At 44.4% G+C, this 19,387-nt stretch overlaps 1 protein-coding gene across 1 annotated transcript; it reads left to right on the top strand.

The window, feature by feature from the left end:
* Positions 1–326: 326 nt before the first annotated feature.
* BTG2 (BTG anti-proliferation factor 2) lies at positions 327–2,966 on the top strand. Its single transcript, XM_040424117.1, has 2 exons — positions 327–748; positions 952–2,966. Exons 1-2 carry the CDS (start codon positions 601–603, stop codon positions 1,272–1,274), a joined length of 471 nt encoding a protein of 156 aa, XP_040280051.1. The 5' UTR covers positions 327–600; the 3' UTR covers positions 1,275–2,966.
* Positions 2,967–19,387: the final 16,421 nt, after the last annotated feature.

A 19,387-nucleotide genomic window follows, 5' to 3' on the forward strand; every position in this document is an offset into this window, starting at 1 on the left:
CCTCCAAAAAAAACCTGATTTTATCTTCGGTTTTGTGCGTATTATTGTCAGTCTGTAAAAGTGGCCTACTACTCGGACAACAGAGCAGGTTCGACCCGAGCACTTTGATGCTCGATCAACACTAGTCACGATGCCCCAAAACAGTCTGGTGACTGGTCACTAAGGAGTCAACATAACTCCATATTTAAACTGGATGCTTTTTATTTCATTATACTATAGGCAATGCGGTCTCTGGGGACATAAAGCACAGCCACATGCAGCTTTGTTTTCATTTCCGCAGTTGGTTCTTCTACCCACAATGCCCCTCGTTCCTCCCTCACCTCTGTGTCAACACACTTGGCCGTCTCCAGCCACATTCTTTTCTTAGCACGTATCTCGTGACGTCATCAGCTTTATTAGCATAGAGGACGAGGCTGCCGCATGATTGGTGGACTGCTGTCTGCGGTGACGTGAGGGGGGGGGTTTGCTATAAAAGAGAGAGCTCGCTGTTCCTCTTTCGTTAGTCTGTGGAGCGGCGGGGTTGCACGGCTTGTCTGCATTAACATCATATCAGTACGTGCTTCCTTCCGTAGCTTACGCCGTGACCTCACCCTAGCAGCCATGTCCATCGTGTCTTCACAAGACGGCCTCACGGAGACGTTACCGGAGATCACGGCGGCCGTCAGTTTTCTATCCAGCCTCCTGCGCAGCCGGCTCAATGAACAGCAACTACAAGGCTTCAGCGGAGCGCTGCAGGACACGCTGATCGGTGAGAGCTCGGGGACTATGCCGGGGGGTTAATCAGTAACTGTTACGGTAACGCATCAGCAGGATTAGGGCAGTTCGCGGCTCAGTGACTCCCCTGTAAACGCATGTGGTTACACGTTACTCCTACAGGATGGTAGGCAGTATATGGGGGGAGGAGTGCATCGCTGGATCAGGCAGAGCACTGACTGTGGCTTTTTTTTACAGATCACTATAGGCACCATTGGTTTCCAGACAAGCCTGCTAAGGGTTCTGGCTACCGCTGCATCCGGATCAACCATAAAATGGACCCAATCATCAGCAAAGTTGCAGCTCGTATAAAGATGAGTTATCTACTCTGTCTCTTGCCCAAAGAGCTCACCCTCTGGGTGGATCCTTATGAAGTTTCCTACAGGATTGGTGAGGATGGTTCCATCTGTGTCCTATACGAGGCATCTGCTCCTGTACCCCGAGGACTCTTAAACTGTAAGAGTGAGCTCCTAGGCCGCTCCAGTGCACCAAACCAGTACCTGATGACGGTGGGCAGCTAACCTGATCCATGGATCGCCACCTCTGCTGCTTTTATATGTGTAAATGCCTCGCTCTGAGAGCGACGTGGTGTTTTTTTTTGTTTTTTGTTTTTTTTTATGAAGATCTATTTATATTTTTAAATGATTTTTATTTGGAGAAAATGAAGTGGTCATATCTAGTATTTTTTAATTATCTTATAATACACTAATGCACTAGTACAACATGTACAGCCCATTGCAAACATATCCACTATAATGCACACTGCAACATATGAGGACTATATACTATGTACACTTATGGGATTTTTATTGGTTCAGTTTGGCTACTTTGCACTTTATTCTCTGCTTTAAAAGTGCTTTAACTGATCCGGGTGCTTGCTGCTAGAAGACCCAGCTTATTGCTGACTCCACAGAACAGGTTTTCACTCTGCATGCTCTATCGTGCACATAATCCTGAGAGCCGGGCTTTATTATGTAGGGTATGTGACGTCTGTTTAAGTAGTCCCTTCCCCCTACAGCATGGATGAAGGTGGACTTTGTGTGATGCAAGTCACTGCCCCCTAAGCTTATGGTCTTCTGCCCATTAATACACAGGTAATACTGCTGCAGGCTGAGCTACTGGTAGGCAATAAATGGCCCATTAGATTTAGTTTTTCTTGTCCTGTGCTGGAATAATCTGAGATGTCTCCTAGGTTCCTATTACAACTTGGAATAATTAGGGTACAACTACGAAGTCAGGTTCCCAGATGCAGTTTTGGAAGCTAAAAGCAGGAGTAAATGAAAGAGAAGTGGTTTCTCTCCTTTTTTATGACCCATTCCTTATTTTGGCTTCCAAATCTGCATCTGGAAACCTGACCATGTGGCCGCATCTTTAATGGGTTAAGGACTAATTCACACTTGCCTTGTAGTGCGATTCAGAGCCCAAACAATGTTACTATAGGTGGCTTTAGCTGGAGGAACTGTTTTTATGGCTGTGATGGGCCTCATTGCTAAAGTCTGTGGAAAGAGTGTAACAGAAAACTATGGAAAAAACAGAAGTAATGTGCAAAGTATGAATAAGTACTGAATGCTCTTTAATGGTGATTCCAGACACCTACTTGTCAGGACTCTGCCAGACAACTGTCCGAATGTGCGGTGCATATTCAGTAGCAGCTGCAAACAACTTGGTGCCTTTCTCATGCTGCACAAAGTGTCTTACAGAGCCAAACTGTGGCCCTTAAATATTTGCACAATACCTATGTGTGGTCTGTGTGTAAAGGACCTATTAAACTGCATGCTTATCAAGAACAAGCTTTCATAGGAATGCTTGTTCCTGATAATTGGCCCAAATCGACCGAGTGAAAGCTTGTTCAATTGCTGATGGGCATCTTTCATCCCAATGAGATGCCCAATTATCGGGAGCACATGTCCCTGTGTAATCGGGATGTGCTGCCGATAATGGATAGAACAGAATGAGGGTAAGCTGTCCTTCATTCAGTTTGTATTGGCCTGTGTAATCAGGCCATTGCAAGTGAGCACTGATTCATGTGCTCTCATCCAGCTGTGCTTGTACTGCCTGAAGATTCGGCAGTGTAATACCACCAACAGTGTCGCTTTGTAAACTGCCTGTGTTTCATCTGCGTCTAGTTGTGCTGCTTAGCAGTCACTGTGAATATTTTGTTACTGGGTACTGTACAGTTGTTACTTTTGTAATAAAAGAGAAATTGAGTCAGTGTGGTTTTTGTTTTCTTGATATAAACCTTGAACCATTTTAAGACCCAATGCACATGAACTCTAGTGCCCTGCACTGAAAGATACAGACCCATTCAACTTGAAAGGATCCGCGATCTGTCCGCATTGCAAAAAAGTTTTGTGGTGCAGAGGCACAGACTGAAAGGCCTTGAAGCGCTCCATATTGCTTCTGTGGCCCTCTCCTCAAGTGAATGGGTCTGCATTTGTTATACAGTGCACACAGGCGGGGCCCATAGATTGCGGGCCGCAATAAAGGCAGGTGTAGGCGTCCTTCGCAAACTACAGACTTGTGTTATTGCTTAGGGTCATCTGCACACGAGCGTGGGTGAGTGCACATAAGAGCCATGCAAATTTGTGTTTCTGCAGCATACCTGCACCAAAATCTGAAATTTAGAATTGTAGATTAGATAGTTTTGCTGATCTTGTCACATAAGTGACATGCTGCAGATTTGGAAATCCACAACGCAGGCCAGTTTCCACATGAAAACAATATGCAAAGATGAGACTTGTGTAATCGCCTATACCAGTGATGGTGAACCTTTTAGGGACTGAGTGCCCAAACTGCAACCATATACCCACTTATTTATCGCAAAGTGCCAACACGGCAATTTAACCTGAATACCAATATAGTATACAGTGCTCCAGACTAAAAAAAATATGAAGGAGCCCTTGGCTCCTAACCTGAAAAATTTAGGAGCCAAATGAAATTTTTAGTCGCCAACTTTAAAATATATATAATATAGCTGGGATGCTTAGGAGCATATAAGCCATCTAAGGCCTCATGCACACGAACGTGTATATTCTTTCCATGTCCATTCCGTTTTTTTTTTGCGGGTTGTATACGGAACCATTCATTTCAGCGGGTCCGGAAAATAAACGGAAATTACTCCGTGTGCATTCTGTTTCTGTATGTCTTTACTTCTGTTCCGCAAAAAAATAGAACATGTCCTATTATTGTCCGCATTACGGACAAGGATAGGACTGTTCTATTAGGGGCCAGCTGTTACGTTCCGCACAATGCACACGGATGTCATCCGCATTTTATGCAGAACCATTTTTTGCAGACAGCAAAATGCATACAGTTGTGTGCAAGAGGCCTAAGTCTGAGAGGACACAATAACCCCTTTAATCAGTTCATGTTGATTAAGTCAGCTGGCACATGCCCAATGAGGCAGGTCTGTGAACAGTACCGTACCATGAGCTTTTAATTTACTTTTTTACTAGGCCATCTGAAATGACTGAAAATAATCTAACTCCTGTTATAGGTGCCAGAAAAAAAAAAAGGTGTCACGGCTGTCAATCATTAGTGCATGGACAGCTTAAACCAGGAGCACACTAGAAATCAGACAGCAACTGTCCATATGTCATTTAGTGCTGATTTGGAAAAATATTAAAGGAGTTAACAAGGGAGGCAAAATTTTTAGTACAGTGCTCAGGATGGTTTAAAAAGAATCAATACTCACCACCACTGATCTCCACTGGTCTCGGCAGCTCAGTCAATCACTGGCCGAGAAAAGTATAGCGCCATGGCTAGTGATTGGCTGAGCAGGCTTCTCCTGGCATTTCCTGCTTGTGGAGACTGGACCATTAAGTAGAGACCAGTGGAAACCCAGTTGGAACGGGAACATCAGGGATTGAGGGATGGTGAGTTTTGATTCTTTAATATAAAACCACTCCAAACACTTTACTAAAATTTTGCACTGCACTGGACAATCCCTTTAAACATTTTGTACTCAGTAGTTAAAGGGACAGCAATAGGTTAGATGATAATAATAATAAAAAAAAACTCTCAACAGTTGAATCCCACATCACTCCTGCACTGATCCTGCCTTATTTTCTTGTGCTGTACATTCACATGATGTGAGTCTATGGTCACCTGCTGCACATGCTGGCATCACCAATGAGGGGATGCCAGGCAGCGAGGGGATAAGCGGCAAAGTTTGAGACTTGTTAGTCACATCAGTTTGTTGTGAGGGAAAACTGGAGTCCAAGGTCTGCTGGGAGCTTGACGGGATTTGCGATGTAGGAGTGCTGAATTCACACGTCTGTGAGATCCCGGCCCGGAGTCCTGCTGAGTGCAGGAGCGCACGGCGTCATTGGTTGCTATGACGCCGTGCACTTCCTGCTGCCGCCGCAGTACAGTAATACACTGCCAGTGTATTACTGTACTGCGACGGCAGCAGGAAGCGCACGGCGTCATAGCAACCAATGACGCCGTGCGCTCCTGCACTCAGCAGGACTCCGGGCCGGGATCTCACAGACGTGTGAATTCAGAAGCAGACTGCTGGAAGCGGAAGCACAAGATGCGGGAACCCAAGCCACGCCCACCGTCTATGCCGGGTAGTGTGAGCGAGCGGATCTTCATCCAGCAGACGGCTGCAGCGTGTCTCTGCTGGATGAAAGCCTTTTTTTCTTAGCGGCAGAGCAGCGGAGGGTTTAGGCGCAAATGGCGACAAGACTACAAAGTCTTGTCGCCATTTTGCAATTCCAAGTCGCATTGGCGACCATTTTGGTCGCCATCTGGAGCCCTGGGTATATCTTCCATGTACTTTATCATTTAGCTATAATAGCTTAATAGCCTATATTCAGTGTGCTGCCTGTGCGGTTCATAGTGCGTCCTGTGCTGATGAATAACAGGAAAAGTCTAAAGCATATTGGTACGCCATAGACTTTTTCCAAGGCGCGGGTGCCCAGAGAGAGGGCTCTGAGTGCCGCCTCTGGCACCCGTGCCATAGGTTCGCCATCACTGGCCTATACTATGGTTTTTCTGTAGAAAAATCATGTGCAGATGGCCCAAAGAGTGGAACCCCAGCGCAAAGTACAAATCTGACAGCATGCTGTGCTAAGCAAATGGTATACAGTGCTGTCCATACAGATGCGGTCCTCCTTTTCCCCCACGTGCAGTGCTGCAATTAGCGGCAGGAGTTTGGCGTTTACTGACAGCTGCATACACCAGCATCAGTGATAATGCCGGTGGATTAACCCACGCTGACTACAGCATATGGGAGGTTTGCGCTCCCTCTCCTTAGCCATCGGGGACCCGATGGCAGCCCCAAGCCATTCCAAGGCCTTGGGGCCCGGCGTATACGGAGGCCAATGAGGCCCAGCCCCCAGGCTGGGTCTCATAGGCAAACTATCAGTGTAATACACTAATAGTCAATGCAGTACTATAAAGATGTGTTGTGCTGCATTGAAACAGGGATCAGACCCTGTAATGTTGAAGTCCCATACTGGGACAAAAATAAAAATTAATAAAAGTGAAAAACAAAGTTTAACAATAAAAAAAAATTAAATTTCAATAAAAAAAGTAAGTTTTTCCTGTAAAGAGACATATAAAAAAACAGGCCTATTAGGTATCGCCACATATGTAACAACCTGCTCTATAAAAACACCACGACACTCAGTTGAACACTGTAAATATAATAAAATAAAAACTGTCAAAAAAGCCATTTTGTCACCTTACATAACAAAGTGTAATACCAAGCGATCAAAGTCATACGCACCCCAAAATTGTACCAATCAAACGTCATCTCATCAGCAATAAATGAGATCCTACCTAAGACAATCGCCCAAAAAAATGGCCTATAGCTCAGAATATGGAGACACTAAGGCCTCTTTCACACGGGCGAGATTTCCGCGTGGGTACAATGCGTGAGGTGAACGCATTGCACCCGCACTGAATCCGGACCCATTCATTTTGTATGGGGCTGTGCACATGAGCGGTGATTTTTGCGCATCACTTGTGCGTTGCGTGAAAATTGCAGCATGCTCTATATTGTGTTTTTTTCACGCAACGCAGGCCCCATAGAAGTGAATGGGGATGCGTAAAAATCGCAAGCAAGTGCAGATGCGCTGCGATTTTCATGCATGGTTGCTAGGAGATGATCGGGATGGAGACCCGATCATTATTATTTTCCCTTATAACATGGTTATAAGGGAAAATAATAGCATTCTTAATACAGAATGCTTAGGAAAATAGGGATGGAGGGGTTAAAATATAATAATAATTTAACCCACCTCATCCACTTGTTTGCGCAGCCCGGCTTCTTTTCTGTCTTCTTCTTTGATGCCCTCACTTAGCTCATCACATGGTCCGTCACATGATCCATCTCCATGCCTGAAGTGAACACCGTAAAAAATAAAAACTGTCAAAAAAGCCATTTTTTTTGTCACCTTACACCAGAAAAAGTGTAATACCAAGCGATAAAAAAGTCATACGCACCCCAAAATCATACCACTCAAACCGTCATCTCATCCCGCAAAAAGAGACCCTACCAAAGACAATCGCCAAAAAATAAAAATAAAACTATGGCTCTCAGAATATGGAGACACTAAAACATGTTTTTTTTTTTGTTTAAAAAATTATATTATTGTGTAAAAATAAACAAAAAAAGTAGACATTAGGACCAATATAGTACATACATTTATCCTTTTGCTTGCTTCCACCGCTTGATTTCCAATCAAGATAAGAATATACATTTATCCTAGCACAGCTGACCTTTGAGACTAGCCTCTCGTTTTTTAGGCCAACATCAACTGATTGAGCAACTTTGAATGGGATTAGCTGTTTAGTTTTGTCTGCCAGCGCTGATGTCTCACATCACCCACGGGTGATACATTATTCTTATGTATTTACTGTAGGAGAACAACAGCTCCTTGTCAGACACCGAGCGGCGGAATCTTCCCTCACAGGTAGATTGACACATCTAAACAATAGGAGCGCAGGAGGATCATTCCCTTTTATGTACCCTAACATAGTACCAACAAAACTGCCACCTTATCCCATAGTTTCCAAAATGGGGTCTTTTTTTTGGAGTTTCTACTCTAGGGGTGCATCAGGGGGTCTTCAAATGTGACATTGCAACTTAAAATTATCCCAGTGAAATCTGCCTTCCAAAAACCATATGGCATTCATTTCCTTCTGCGCCCTGCCTTGTGCCCGTACAGCAGTTTACGACCATATATGGGGTATTTCTGTAAACTACAGAATCAGGGTAATAAATATTGAGTTTTGTTTGGCTGTTAACCCTTGCTTGGTTACTGGAAAAAATTTATTAAAATGGAAAATCTTCCAAAAAAGTGACATTCTGAAATTTCATCTCCATCTTCATTTAATTCTTGTGGAACACCTAAAGGGTTAACAAAGTTTGTAAAATCAGTTTTGAATACCTTCAGGGGTGTAGTTGCTAAAATGGGGCAATTTATGGGCGGTTTCTATTATGTAAGCCCCACAAAGTGACTTCAGACCTGAACTGGTCATTAAAAAGTGGGTTTTGGAAATTTTCTGAAAAATTTCAAGATTTGCTTCTAAACTTCTGAGCCTTCTAATGTCCCAAAAAAAGAAAATGTAATTTACAAAATGATCCAAACATGAGGTAGACATATAGGAAAGGTATCATTATCTGTTTTAAAAGCTGAGAAATAGAAATTTAAAAAAATTGCGAATTTTTTTGTGTTATTTGTAAATTTATAAATAAAAATTTTATATTTTGATTCAAATTTACCACTGTCATAAAGTACAATACATGACGAGAAAACATTCTCAGAATGGCTTGGATAAGTAAAAGCGTTTTAAAGTTGTCACCACATAAAGTGACACATGTCAGATTTGCAAAAAAATGGCCTAGTCCTTACAGAGGACCTTTCATCTGTTAAACCCTAGTCTAATTAGGGTCTTACCTTATAGGGCGGCCCCCACTGATGTCATCGTACTTTATATTTATTTTTTCGTCCGCTGTTGTCCCCCGTTGATTTTGGCGCCTTATATTCTAATTAGCTGACTTGGTTATACTAGGCGGAGACTGGAGCAGTTCTCTTCTCCCTGGCTGTGAACACATCCAATAAGAACGCACCGCTCATAGCCAGGGAGAATGAGCTCTTTGAAGAAAAAAAAGTGTGATGATATCAGTGGGGGCCGCCCTGTAAGGTAAGACCCTAATTAGACTAGGGCTAAACAGATGAAAGGTCCTCTTTAAGGTGAAAAATGGCAAGCTCCTTAGGGGAAAAGGGACAGGAGACATTAATAAAAGCTGTTATTATAAGGCAATTACAGATCTTTTGGCAATCATTGACAGACTAACTCATGTATACATGCCTAGCTCTAATAAACTAGCAAATAATAAAATAAAAAAAAGAGTTACACTTTAAATGCCGTATTTTTCGACCCTATAAGACGCACCGGCCCATAAGACGCACCTAGGTTTTTGAGGAGGAAAATAAGAAAAAAAATATTTTGAACCAGAAAATGTTCTTTTGGTGTGTTTTTTAACTAATGGTGGTCTGTGGATGACACTATTATGGGGGATCTGTGGATGATGCACTGTTATGGGGTCTGTGGATGGTGCACTGTTATGGGGGATCTGTGGATGACACTGTTAGGCTACTTTCACACTTGCGTTCAGAGCGGGTCCGTCTGGTATCTGCACAGACGGATCCGCTCCTATAGGGCTGGACGGATCCGTTTGGGGCCGCTTGTGAGAGCCTTCAAACGGAGCTCACAAGCGGACACCCAAACGCTAGTGTGAAAGTAGCCTTATGGGGGATCTGTGGGTGACACTGTTATGGGGATCTCTGGATGGCACTGTTATGGGGATCTGTGGATGACACTGTTATGGGGGGGATCTGTGGATGATACATATATAGCATCTTATGCTGTGTCATCCACGGATCCCCTCCATAACAGTGTCCCTGTAGTGTGAATGACCCCCAATACAGGGGGTGGGGGTCGCATCTGCTTTTATAATGACAGCGGGGCCCGTGCAGTGACTGTATTCTACTACATGGGCCCCGCTCACTGTATATAATCGTATCTGTAATTGTTAATTGTTATGTATATAATCGGGTAATCAGCGCCTGTATACTTACAAGCGCTCGGTAGCAGAGAGGAGGGAGGACGGGCGCTGGCAGCGTGAGTCACTACGTCATGCGCCCATTCATAAAGTGGGCGGCGCAGGCACGTGACGTAGTGACTCACGCTGCCAGCGCCCGTCCTCCCGGCCTGCCTCCTCCCTCCTCTCTGCTACCGAGCGCTTGTAAGTATACAGGCACTGATTACACGATTATATACATAACAATTAACAATTACAGATACGATTATATACAGTGAGCGGGGTCCGTGTAGTAGAATACAGTTACTGCACGGGCCCCGCTGTCATTATAAAAGCAGATGCCGGGCCCCAGCCCCAACTCCCTCTCAGCTGATACACCCGCCGCGCGTATCATTGAAAATTCGGCAAAATGCAGCATTCGCCACATAAGACGCACTGCTATTTCCCCCCCACTTTTTGGGGGGGAAGTGCGTCTTATAAGGCGAAAAATACGGTAAAACAGGTTGCCTACTCACATCGGATTGTTATCCTATTAATTGAAAACACATAATTTCTCCTTCATATCTTCTGCTAATCCTAAAGATTCACATACTTTTGCCACTCACAAACATATGATGTGTGTGTACTCTCCCCTCCAGCCTCTTAAAGAGCCAGTGTGTGCACTAGTAAATCCTTACCCAGCCAATGGCTGAGGGTTCCTGGTTATTTAAAGGCAACCTGTCATCAATTTTATGCTGACCTCACTGAGGGCAGCATAAATTTGTGACAGAAATGCTGATAATCTTTGCAGCGCAGGTCTTAAAAAGAGTCAAATCTACCTGAGAACAGTCATGGTTATACATAATCTCCTGGACTATCACCCATCTGCTGATGATTGGCAGTTCTCTACTAGAGAGAAAGGGAGAAAACTAGGTAGAAGACTATCAGCAGGGAGAGCAGGAAATTATAAATAACCATGACTCTTCTCAGGTAGCCGTGACTCTTTTCCAGGCCTAGTGTGCAATGATTGTGATGTTGGTTCTCGGCAACCACTTATTTTTAACTTATAAATGACAGACCGCTAAAATCAACTCGCCTGTCTCTACTTTATGTAACGTTAGTATGGGCAGCATAAAGTTGATGACAGGTTCCCTTTAAGGTGCCCTCTCCATGCAGAAGATGTCTGATCTTTAGGTTCCTTGGTGACCAGCAAAGGTGTTCTAATAGTCTTGTGTTATTGGGACTCACGATTCTTTATCCTGCGTTTGTTCCTGTCTGTGTTTCAGCTCTTCCAGTTTCAGTTCTGTTTATGTTTAAGGGGGTTCTCCAGGAATTAAAAAAAAATGAAAATTCTTAAAGGGAACCTGTCACCTAGAAAATGCATATTAAACTGCCAGCAGTACCTTATTGCAGCCTGTAGCATGATTATAAAGGTGTCTGTGTCTTTTCTGTACAATGAGCCAAAAGTCTGAAAAAAGACTTTTATTCAACTTGCCACGCTATGTAAATGATAGTTTTGAAGTCAAGGGGGAAGAGGCTTTCTCGCCTGAAGTCAATCGCGCCACCCTTTAGTATTTGATTGATAGGATGTCCAATTCCTTCACTGCCGGCCCTTGAGCGTAGTCTTGTGCATGCGCAGGCTCTCATGTGTGAGTGCCGCCTGGTCATTGATCCTACCTCACAGCGGAGTGGAACAGTGCGCAGGCGCCGACACTGGAGGGATACAGCGCATGCGCAAGACTACGTTTGAGCGTCCAGTGGTGAAGGAATTGGAAATCCTATCAATCAAACGCTAAGAGGTAGGAAAGGGGGCTGGGCGTGCTTGATTTCAGGTGAGAAAGCCGCTGCCCCCTTGACTTCAAGACTTTCGTTTAAATAGCGTGGCCAGTTGAATAAAAGTCTTTTTTCAGACTATTGGAGCATTGTACTGAAAAGACACAGACACCTTTATAATCATGCTACAGGCTGCAATAAGGTACTGCTGGCGGCTTAATATACATTTTCTAGGTGACAGGTTCCCTTTAAATATTACTTTATTATAAATATATTTTCAAATACCTTTCATTGTCTCATTTTGACTAGGGAGCAATCATTAGGAGAAATAAAATGACCGCTGTCCTATTAGTACACACAAAACCTGTCCTAATCATGTAAAAGGACAAGTTACTTCACAACACTGAGCTAAAGAGCTGCCCTGTCCATCTCCCTTGTCTCTGTTCCTGCCAATTATTCACTCCTGCCAATTATTCACTCTGCCCACCTTTTTATCATGTGTCTCCCACCATCTATGGTTCAAGTGTGCCGTCTAGATCTCAGAAACCTGCGTTCAAGTCTTAGTGACTGTTCAGATGATACCTGGAGATTGCATTCCGGTTACTCCCCTGCAGCGAAGGCCAGATCCCTATACAGGGGTTAAAGCATGAATACCAGGGGCGCACCGGATTAACGCCTTTTAGGGTTTAGCCCAAAGACAAACCTGTTGGTTGGCACAGTGTGTCCTCACTCACTGATATCATGATATTGGATCATTTTCCTCAATACATAAAGGACCAAGTCTAATATGTTTGACTAATTTGATTTGGTTGTCTTTATCTACTCTTAGGACTTTTGTGAAAATCGGATGTAGTTTAAGGTCAAATTTAGGCAGAAATATAGAAAATTCTGAAGGGTTCATAAACTTTCAAGCACCACTGTACATCTATTGATGTCTCCACTGAAGTAGATGTTTTCTTTACTCATCTTCTGCATTCTGTCCAGACCACCATGACAACTTATTTCAGCCATGTCTTCTCTCTGCAGTTTCTATTTTCATCCCCTCCTTCTTAACACAAATTGCCCATCCTGGTGCTCTAACTGTGTCACATGCTGCCACCTCCAATACTGTGCCTGCTGTGCACTCCAGTACCCTCAAATGCTATACTACATAAAAAAATAATGCCTCAGATAAAGTGGTCCTCATAGTGCCTTCTGTAATGCCCTTCTAGTAGCCAAGTAAAAATTTTAATACGCCATGAAAGCACTTTTGCAGAAAGAGGGGTTACACATACATAATTAAAAAATACAATAAACAATAAACTTTTAACAAACTGGTACAGAGAGGAGGAGAACCCTGCCTGAAAGAGCTTACAGTCTACAAGGGAAGGGTGAAGAACTTAGTAGGTGAAGGTAAAGGCTGCTTATCTGGCTGTGGGTGGCAGCATGCTCATTGTAGGTGATAGGCTTTCCTGAAGAGGTGGGTTTTCAGGGTACTTTTGACTTTGTCTGATTTACTGGGGTAGTGAGTTCCAGAGCTGGGGACAGGCATTTGAGAAATCTTGTAGTCAATTGTGTGAAGAACAGATGAGATGAGAAGAGAACAAAGGACATCCTGTGATGATCAGAGATTACGTGTGGGGATGTATCGGGGAAGCAGGTGAGAGATGTAAGGAGGGGACAGGTTATGGACATCATTATATGTAGTTAGTATTTGAAATTGAATTCGCTGGGCAATGAGGAGCCAATGAAGGGATTGGCAGAGGTAGTTAAGAATAGATTGGAAGGGAGCAAGAGTTCTAGATGGGAGGCCACAAAGGAGATTGTTGCTGTAGTCCAGGTGGGAGATGAGGGCAAGCACTAGCATTTTAGTTGAATCAGGGGTAACGAAGGAGTGAATAGAATAGATGTTCTTGAGTTGAAAGTGGCAGGTGGAGGTGAGAGTTTGGATGTGTGGCTTAAAAGACAGGGCAGAATCAAATTTTACCCCCAGACAGGGGACCTACGTGACTGGAGAAAGCATCATGCTATTAACTGTTGTGGTCCTGGCTACGGTTGTAAACAGAGTGGATAACCAGGTTAGGACAAGTGACCTGAACTATCAACTATCAATGGCTGAGGTGTACCGGGAGCACAGAGTGGATAACCAGGTTAGGACAAGTGACCTGAACTATCAACTATCAATGGCTGAGGTGTACCGGGAGCCATGGCCGTGTGCGAGCTAAATGAGGGGCATGCCCTAATGGTGAGAGAAGTAGAGAGGGGGAGGGGTGAGTGTGCGACGTCCACTAGAATGAGCGGGGCGGTGTAAAATAGACCTCCTTCGCCCCTCCCACAAACGCAGGCTGAGCTTCAGCCTTATCTACTAGGCTCACATCTTGTCAAAGCCTTACAATTCTTCATCTGAAATATCAAAGTACACATTTCAGATGGTTTTGGTGCAGTATATACTATATATGAAATATTTCTGATTTATAATGTAGTGCAAAAATACATTTTCAGGAATAAATTAAACAAATCTGTAAGGTTCTTTTAAAAAGTATTTGTATGTAGGTCCAATCAAAATACCCTGCATTTGTAGGTTGGTATTACACACCTATCAGTCTGTAGTCACTCGAGTGACCCATACTCATACAACCTATTCCATCCTCAGACAAAAAATTCCAACATGGCCAACAGGTTTTTGAGATGAAATCTGACTCTGAAGTGTGTATGGTCAAGTTTTGAAAAATGGCTTGTCGCTGCTTCTTTATCAGACATTGATTTTCAGAACTTTTGTAGGACCAGACCCTCCCCCAACAATCTATATTTTGGGAGTGGGTGGAGGTGTCTTATTCAAGTAACTTCTATTTTTTACAGGAATCCTCAAATTTATAATAAACCAGTCTCATTCTCCGGAAAGATTTAACCTTGCAGATTAATTCTACCATCTCTGCTCTGTTAAGAAGTACTTGAAGCCTTTGTGAATAATCTTTTGTATTGATCTCAAGCAAGCTTTATGGTTGGTACACAAACCACATTGTAACAAAGCACACTGCAGACGTCTCCTATTTGCTTACTATCACTTAGTGTTCTCTTCAGCCAATCAGAAGCCACTGTGTGTATCCATGGGATGAGGCAGATTTTGCCACACATGCTTCATGACCTTGGAAACAGCAGGCTCATGTTTATGTATGGACGCTTCTAGTTGTGCACCGACCGACACTGGATATATACTAGATAACTGCTTATTAGAGAAATGAATATACATTAGTTCTTTAATATGCTGCTAGTATTAGTATTGTTCCCTTAAGGCCCCTTGCAGACGAACGTGTCCGGATTAGGTCCCGATGTATTGCGAATGCCTTCAGTGAAAAATGCGCGATTTCGCAGGCAAAGTCATTGAGTTTTGCCTGCGATCACATTCAGTTGTTCAGTTTTTATTGCGCGGGTGCAATGCGTTTTGATGCGTTTTGCATGCACGTGATAAAAAACTGAATATATACAAACAACATCTCTTAGCAAGGATCCGCAGCTCCATTCACTTCTATGGGGCCAGAGTTGCATGAAAATCACAGAATATAGAACATGGTGCGATTTTCACGCAACGCACAAGTGATGCGTGAAAACCAACGCACATGTACACAGCCCCATTGAAATGAATTGGTCCGGATTCTGTGCGGGTGCAATGTGTTCGCATCGCGCATTGCACTCGTGCGGAATACTCGCTCATGTGAAAGGGGCATAAGGCTACTTTCACACTCGCGTTTTGTGCAGATCCATCATGGACGGATCCGTTCAGATAATACAACCGTCTGCATCCGTTCAGAACGGATCCGTTTGTATTATCTTTAACATAGCCAAGACTTCTAGCCAAGTTTTCTATTGTGCCAGATTGTGTCGACCCGTTCCCATTGACTTACACTGTGTGCCAGGACAGATCCGTTTGGCTCAGTTTCATCAGACGGACACCAAAATGCTGCAAGCAGCTGCATGAAAATCGCATAGCATCCTCAAGAAAGTGCGGATGCTATGCGATTTTCACGGATGGTTGCTAGGAGATGATGTGGAGGTCCATTCACTTTATTATTTTCCATTATAACATGGTTATAATGGAAAATAATAGCATTCTTTAATACAGAAGTAAAATGTCCCTTGAGGGTTAAAAAATAATAAAAAAGTTACTCACCTCATCCACTTGATCGCGCAGCCGTTATCCTGTTATCGTCTTCCATCTTCATTCAGCAGGACCTGCGCTGACGTCACCGCGCTCACCACGTGACATTTAACTTTACATTCTGTATTCAGAATGCTATTATTTTCCATTATAACCATGTTATAATGGAAAATAATAAAATCTACAGAACACCGATCCCAAGCCCTATCTTCAGTGAAGAAGTCCGGGTTCGGGTCTGGGTACCACATTCAGTTTTTTATCATGCAAGTGCAAAGCGCATTAAAATGCTTTGCACTCGCGCGGAAAAAAAACGGAACAAACGCAACGCAATCACATACAAAACTGACTGAAATTGCGTGCGCACTCGCAATGGTTTCCTGCAATGCACCCGTAACGCATCCGGACAAAATCCATGACCTTATACTCCAGAGCTGCATTCACAGTTCTGTTGATTTCTACAAGGAACTGGCTAGGATTGCTCAACTTTCTTTTCCAGCACTGAAACGTAAAATGAAGAGCGCAGATTGTCTATCTCTGGTTCTTAACAGGTCATCTGGTGAGAAAAGTCTATTTCAAGATTGCCACACTGTACACCACATTAGAAACACATACTTATTCTTCAACTACTTTTCTGCTGAGAACGTTTCAGAATTAATGATACATATAAAAATTGTTTACAGATTAATTCCTTCTGGTGAAATTTTGCCGCCGTCCTAAAGCAGTGCAGGCAATTGGGACACAAAGCTAGAGGTGTAAATTCAAGATGAAAACTACAGTCACTTTTTGTATTTTATTCATTACTAGATCAAACAGTGAGTAGAATAGAATTATCATAAATGTCACCCTGTCTACATTGCTTTTAGCATCTCAGTGCTACTTTGTCTAAAAGAGATCTGTTCTCTCAAAAGGCACTTCTGCTTCCTGACCTGCCAATGCTGATGCAAAACAATGTAACACAAGCCTCTGGGTATAGCAGCTATCGGTCTGACATGCTGGGCAAAGACAGGTTATGTGAGTGATTGATGGGGGTCTTGAGGGCGTTCCATTGTTCAGCTGTGATGGCATTTGTCCTCAGTAGCCTTTTCAGTTGGTTAATAGCACATCCGTGGATTAACTGTAGCTGTATTCATCTTGATTGCTGGGTTAAATTGCATATACTTTCTGCTACTTTCATAAATCTACCCTAAGGGTCCATTCACACGTCCGTAGTGTATTGCGGATCCGCAATACACCCAGCCGGCACCCCCATAGAACTGCCTATTCTTGTCCACAATTGCAATTTTTCGGGAGCCACAGACCAGAAGATCAAGACCGCACTCCGGAAATGCGGATGCGGACAGCACACTGTGTGCTGTCCGCATCTCTTCTGGCCCCATAGAGAATGAATAGGTCCGGATTCATTTTGCAATGTTGCTGAGCGGATCAGGACCCATTCTACGGACGTGTGAATAGACCCAAATTTTGTATGAATTTTGGAGATAAAGCATGTACAGACATACAGTTTATTATAACCAGTTGGACTCTCTGTTAGGGCTGATTCGCATGACCATATGGCTGCCGTGCCCTGTTGCATACTGCAAACAACCCATCCGCAAAACATGGGCACCGGCTGTGTGAACTCCACATTGCAGGTGCTGACCCATTGCCTTGAATGGGTGTGCAATCCACAAGATACCGCAAAAGACAGGACATGTCCTATCTTTTGTGGTACGGAGGCACGGATCAGAAGTCCACGGAAACACTTGGAAGGCCTTCCGAGAGCTTTCGGGTCTGTGCCTCTGCACCACAAAAGATTGGACCCATTCAAGTCAGTAGTCCACACCTAAATACAGAGTTCACGTAGCCCGTGTTTTGCAGAGCCACAATTTACTGATCTCAAAAACAGCTAAGGCCATGTGCATGAGGCCTAAATTGACATGGCCCACAGCACAAGTCAGTTTACGCTGCAAGTTGTTTTTACACTAAATATTTTCAGTATCTAATTCTGCTGCAGAAAAACTACAGCATTTATGCCACCTGTAGCACATACTCTCCCAGAAGAAGTTATGGCGAAATGTACATCAGAGTTTTCTTCCTCCCTGGTTGGTAATATGTTTAGATTTTTATGATATGTGGGCTTTACATGTGAGCGGCTAGACAATGGGGGTCATTTATTAAGACCGGCATTTTTTACGCTGATCTTAATAAGCCCCTGCACTGGCGGTGGATCCGCCAAAGTTAGGTAGCGACGCTGGGCTCTATAGATAAATTTGGTGTATCCAGCGCTGGTCTAAATGTAAGACAGCTTCCTAGTAGGGATGAGCGAACCCGAACTGTATTGTGTACCGAATTTTTCGTAAAAGTCCGGGTTCGGGGTTCAGTGCTTTCTTGGCGCTTTTTGAAAGGCTGCAAAGCAGCCAATCAACAAGCGTCATACTACTTGCCCCAAGAGGCCATCACAGCCATGCCTACTATTGGCATGGCTGTGATTGGCCAGTGCAGCATGTGACCCAGCCTCTATTTAAGCTGGAGTCACGTAGCGCCGCACGTCACTCTGCTATGATCAGTTTAGGGCAGTGCGTCTCAAATAGTGGGGGGCTCGTTCAGGGCCGGCCTTTGGGGTGTGCGGGCTGTGGGGCTGCACAGGGCGCCATAGCAACAGGGGCGCCGGGCGGCCGACAGCTCGCAGTGTAATATGCGGAAGGGAGATGAGCGCTTCCATTGTGGAAGCGCTCATCTCCCGTCTGATCAGAGGCCGGCGCAGGCGCTGGACGCGATGTACGGAGCGGGGGCCGGGGGAGGTACTGGGAGGAGGAGCTGGGGGCCGGCAATAGCAGTGGGGCAGTGCAGTCACTGTACTATAGCCCCGCCCCACCGCTCCCTCCGGTATACTAATATAAAATGTATTATTGAATTAAAAGTTATTAAACATGCCCCCCCTCACTCCTAATAGTACCGTATATCCGAATTTCTTCTGTATAATGCCGGCAGGCAGGCCAGGCGGCCGGCGCGTCCCTCAGGGATGTCACGTGCCTGCGCCGCCTGCTTTATGAATGAAGCAGGCGGCGCAGACAAGTGACGTCACTGAGGGACGCGCCGGCCGCCCGGCCCGCCTGCCGGCATTATACAGAAGAAATTCGGATATACGGTACTATTAGGAGTGAGGGGGGCATGTGTAATAACTTTAAACGGCGGCGGCGGGCACACGGAATCTGTGGATGGCACAGTTAAGGGGTGGGGGTCTGTGGATGGCACTGTTATGGGCTGGGGGGCACTGTGGATGGCACTGTTATGGGGTGGGGGGTCTGTGGATGGCACATATATAACAGTGCCAGCCACAGATCCCCCTGTAACAGTGCCAGCCACAGATCCCCCCCATAAGTGTCCGTCATCCACAGATCCCCCCATAAGTGTCCGTCATCCACAGATCCCCCCATAAGTGTCCGTCATCCACAGATCCCCCCATAAGTGTGTGTCCGATCCACATTTCTTTCTTTTTTTATTCTCTTATACGTTAATAAGGATACAGTGTTATGCAGAGGTGTACTTATAACAATTTTATAGACAAATGATACTATTTACAGTCGCGCGGGGGGCGCGAAATGTTTTCTTCTTCCTAGGGGGGGGGCATGACAGAAAATAATTGAGAAGCACTGGTTTAGGGAGAGGATGCTGCTGCTGTTAGGGAGAGATTAGGCAGGGATTTACTC

Source organism: Bufo bufo, chromosome 3 (assembly GCF_905171765.1).
Source record: "Bufo bufo chromosome 3, aBufBuf1.1, whole genome shotgun sequence".
NCBI classification, from domain to species: Eukaryota; Metazoa; Chordata; class Amphibia; order Anura; family Bufonidae; genus Bufo; species Bufo bufo.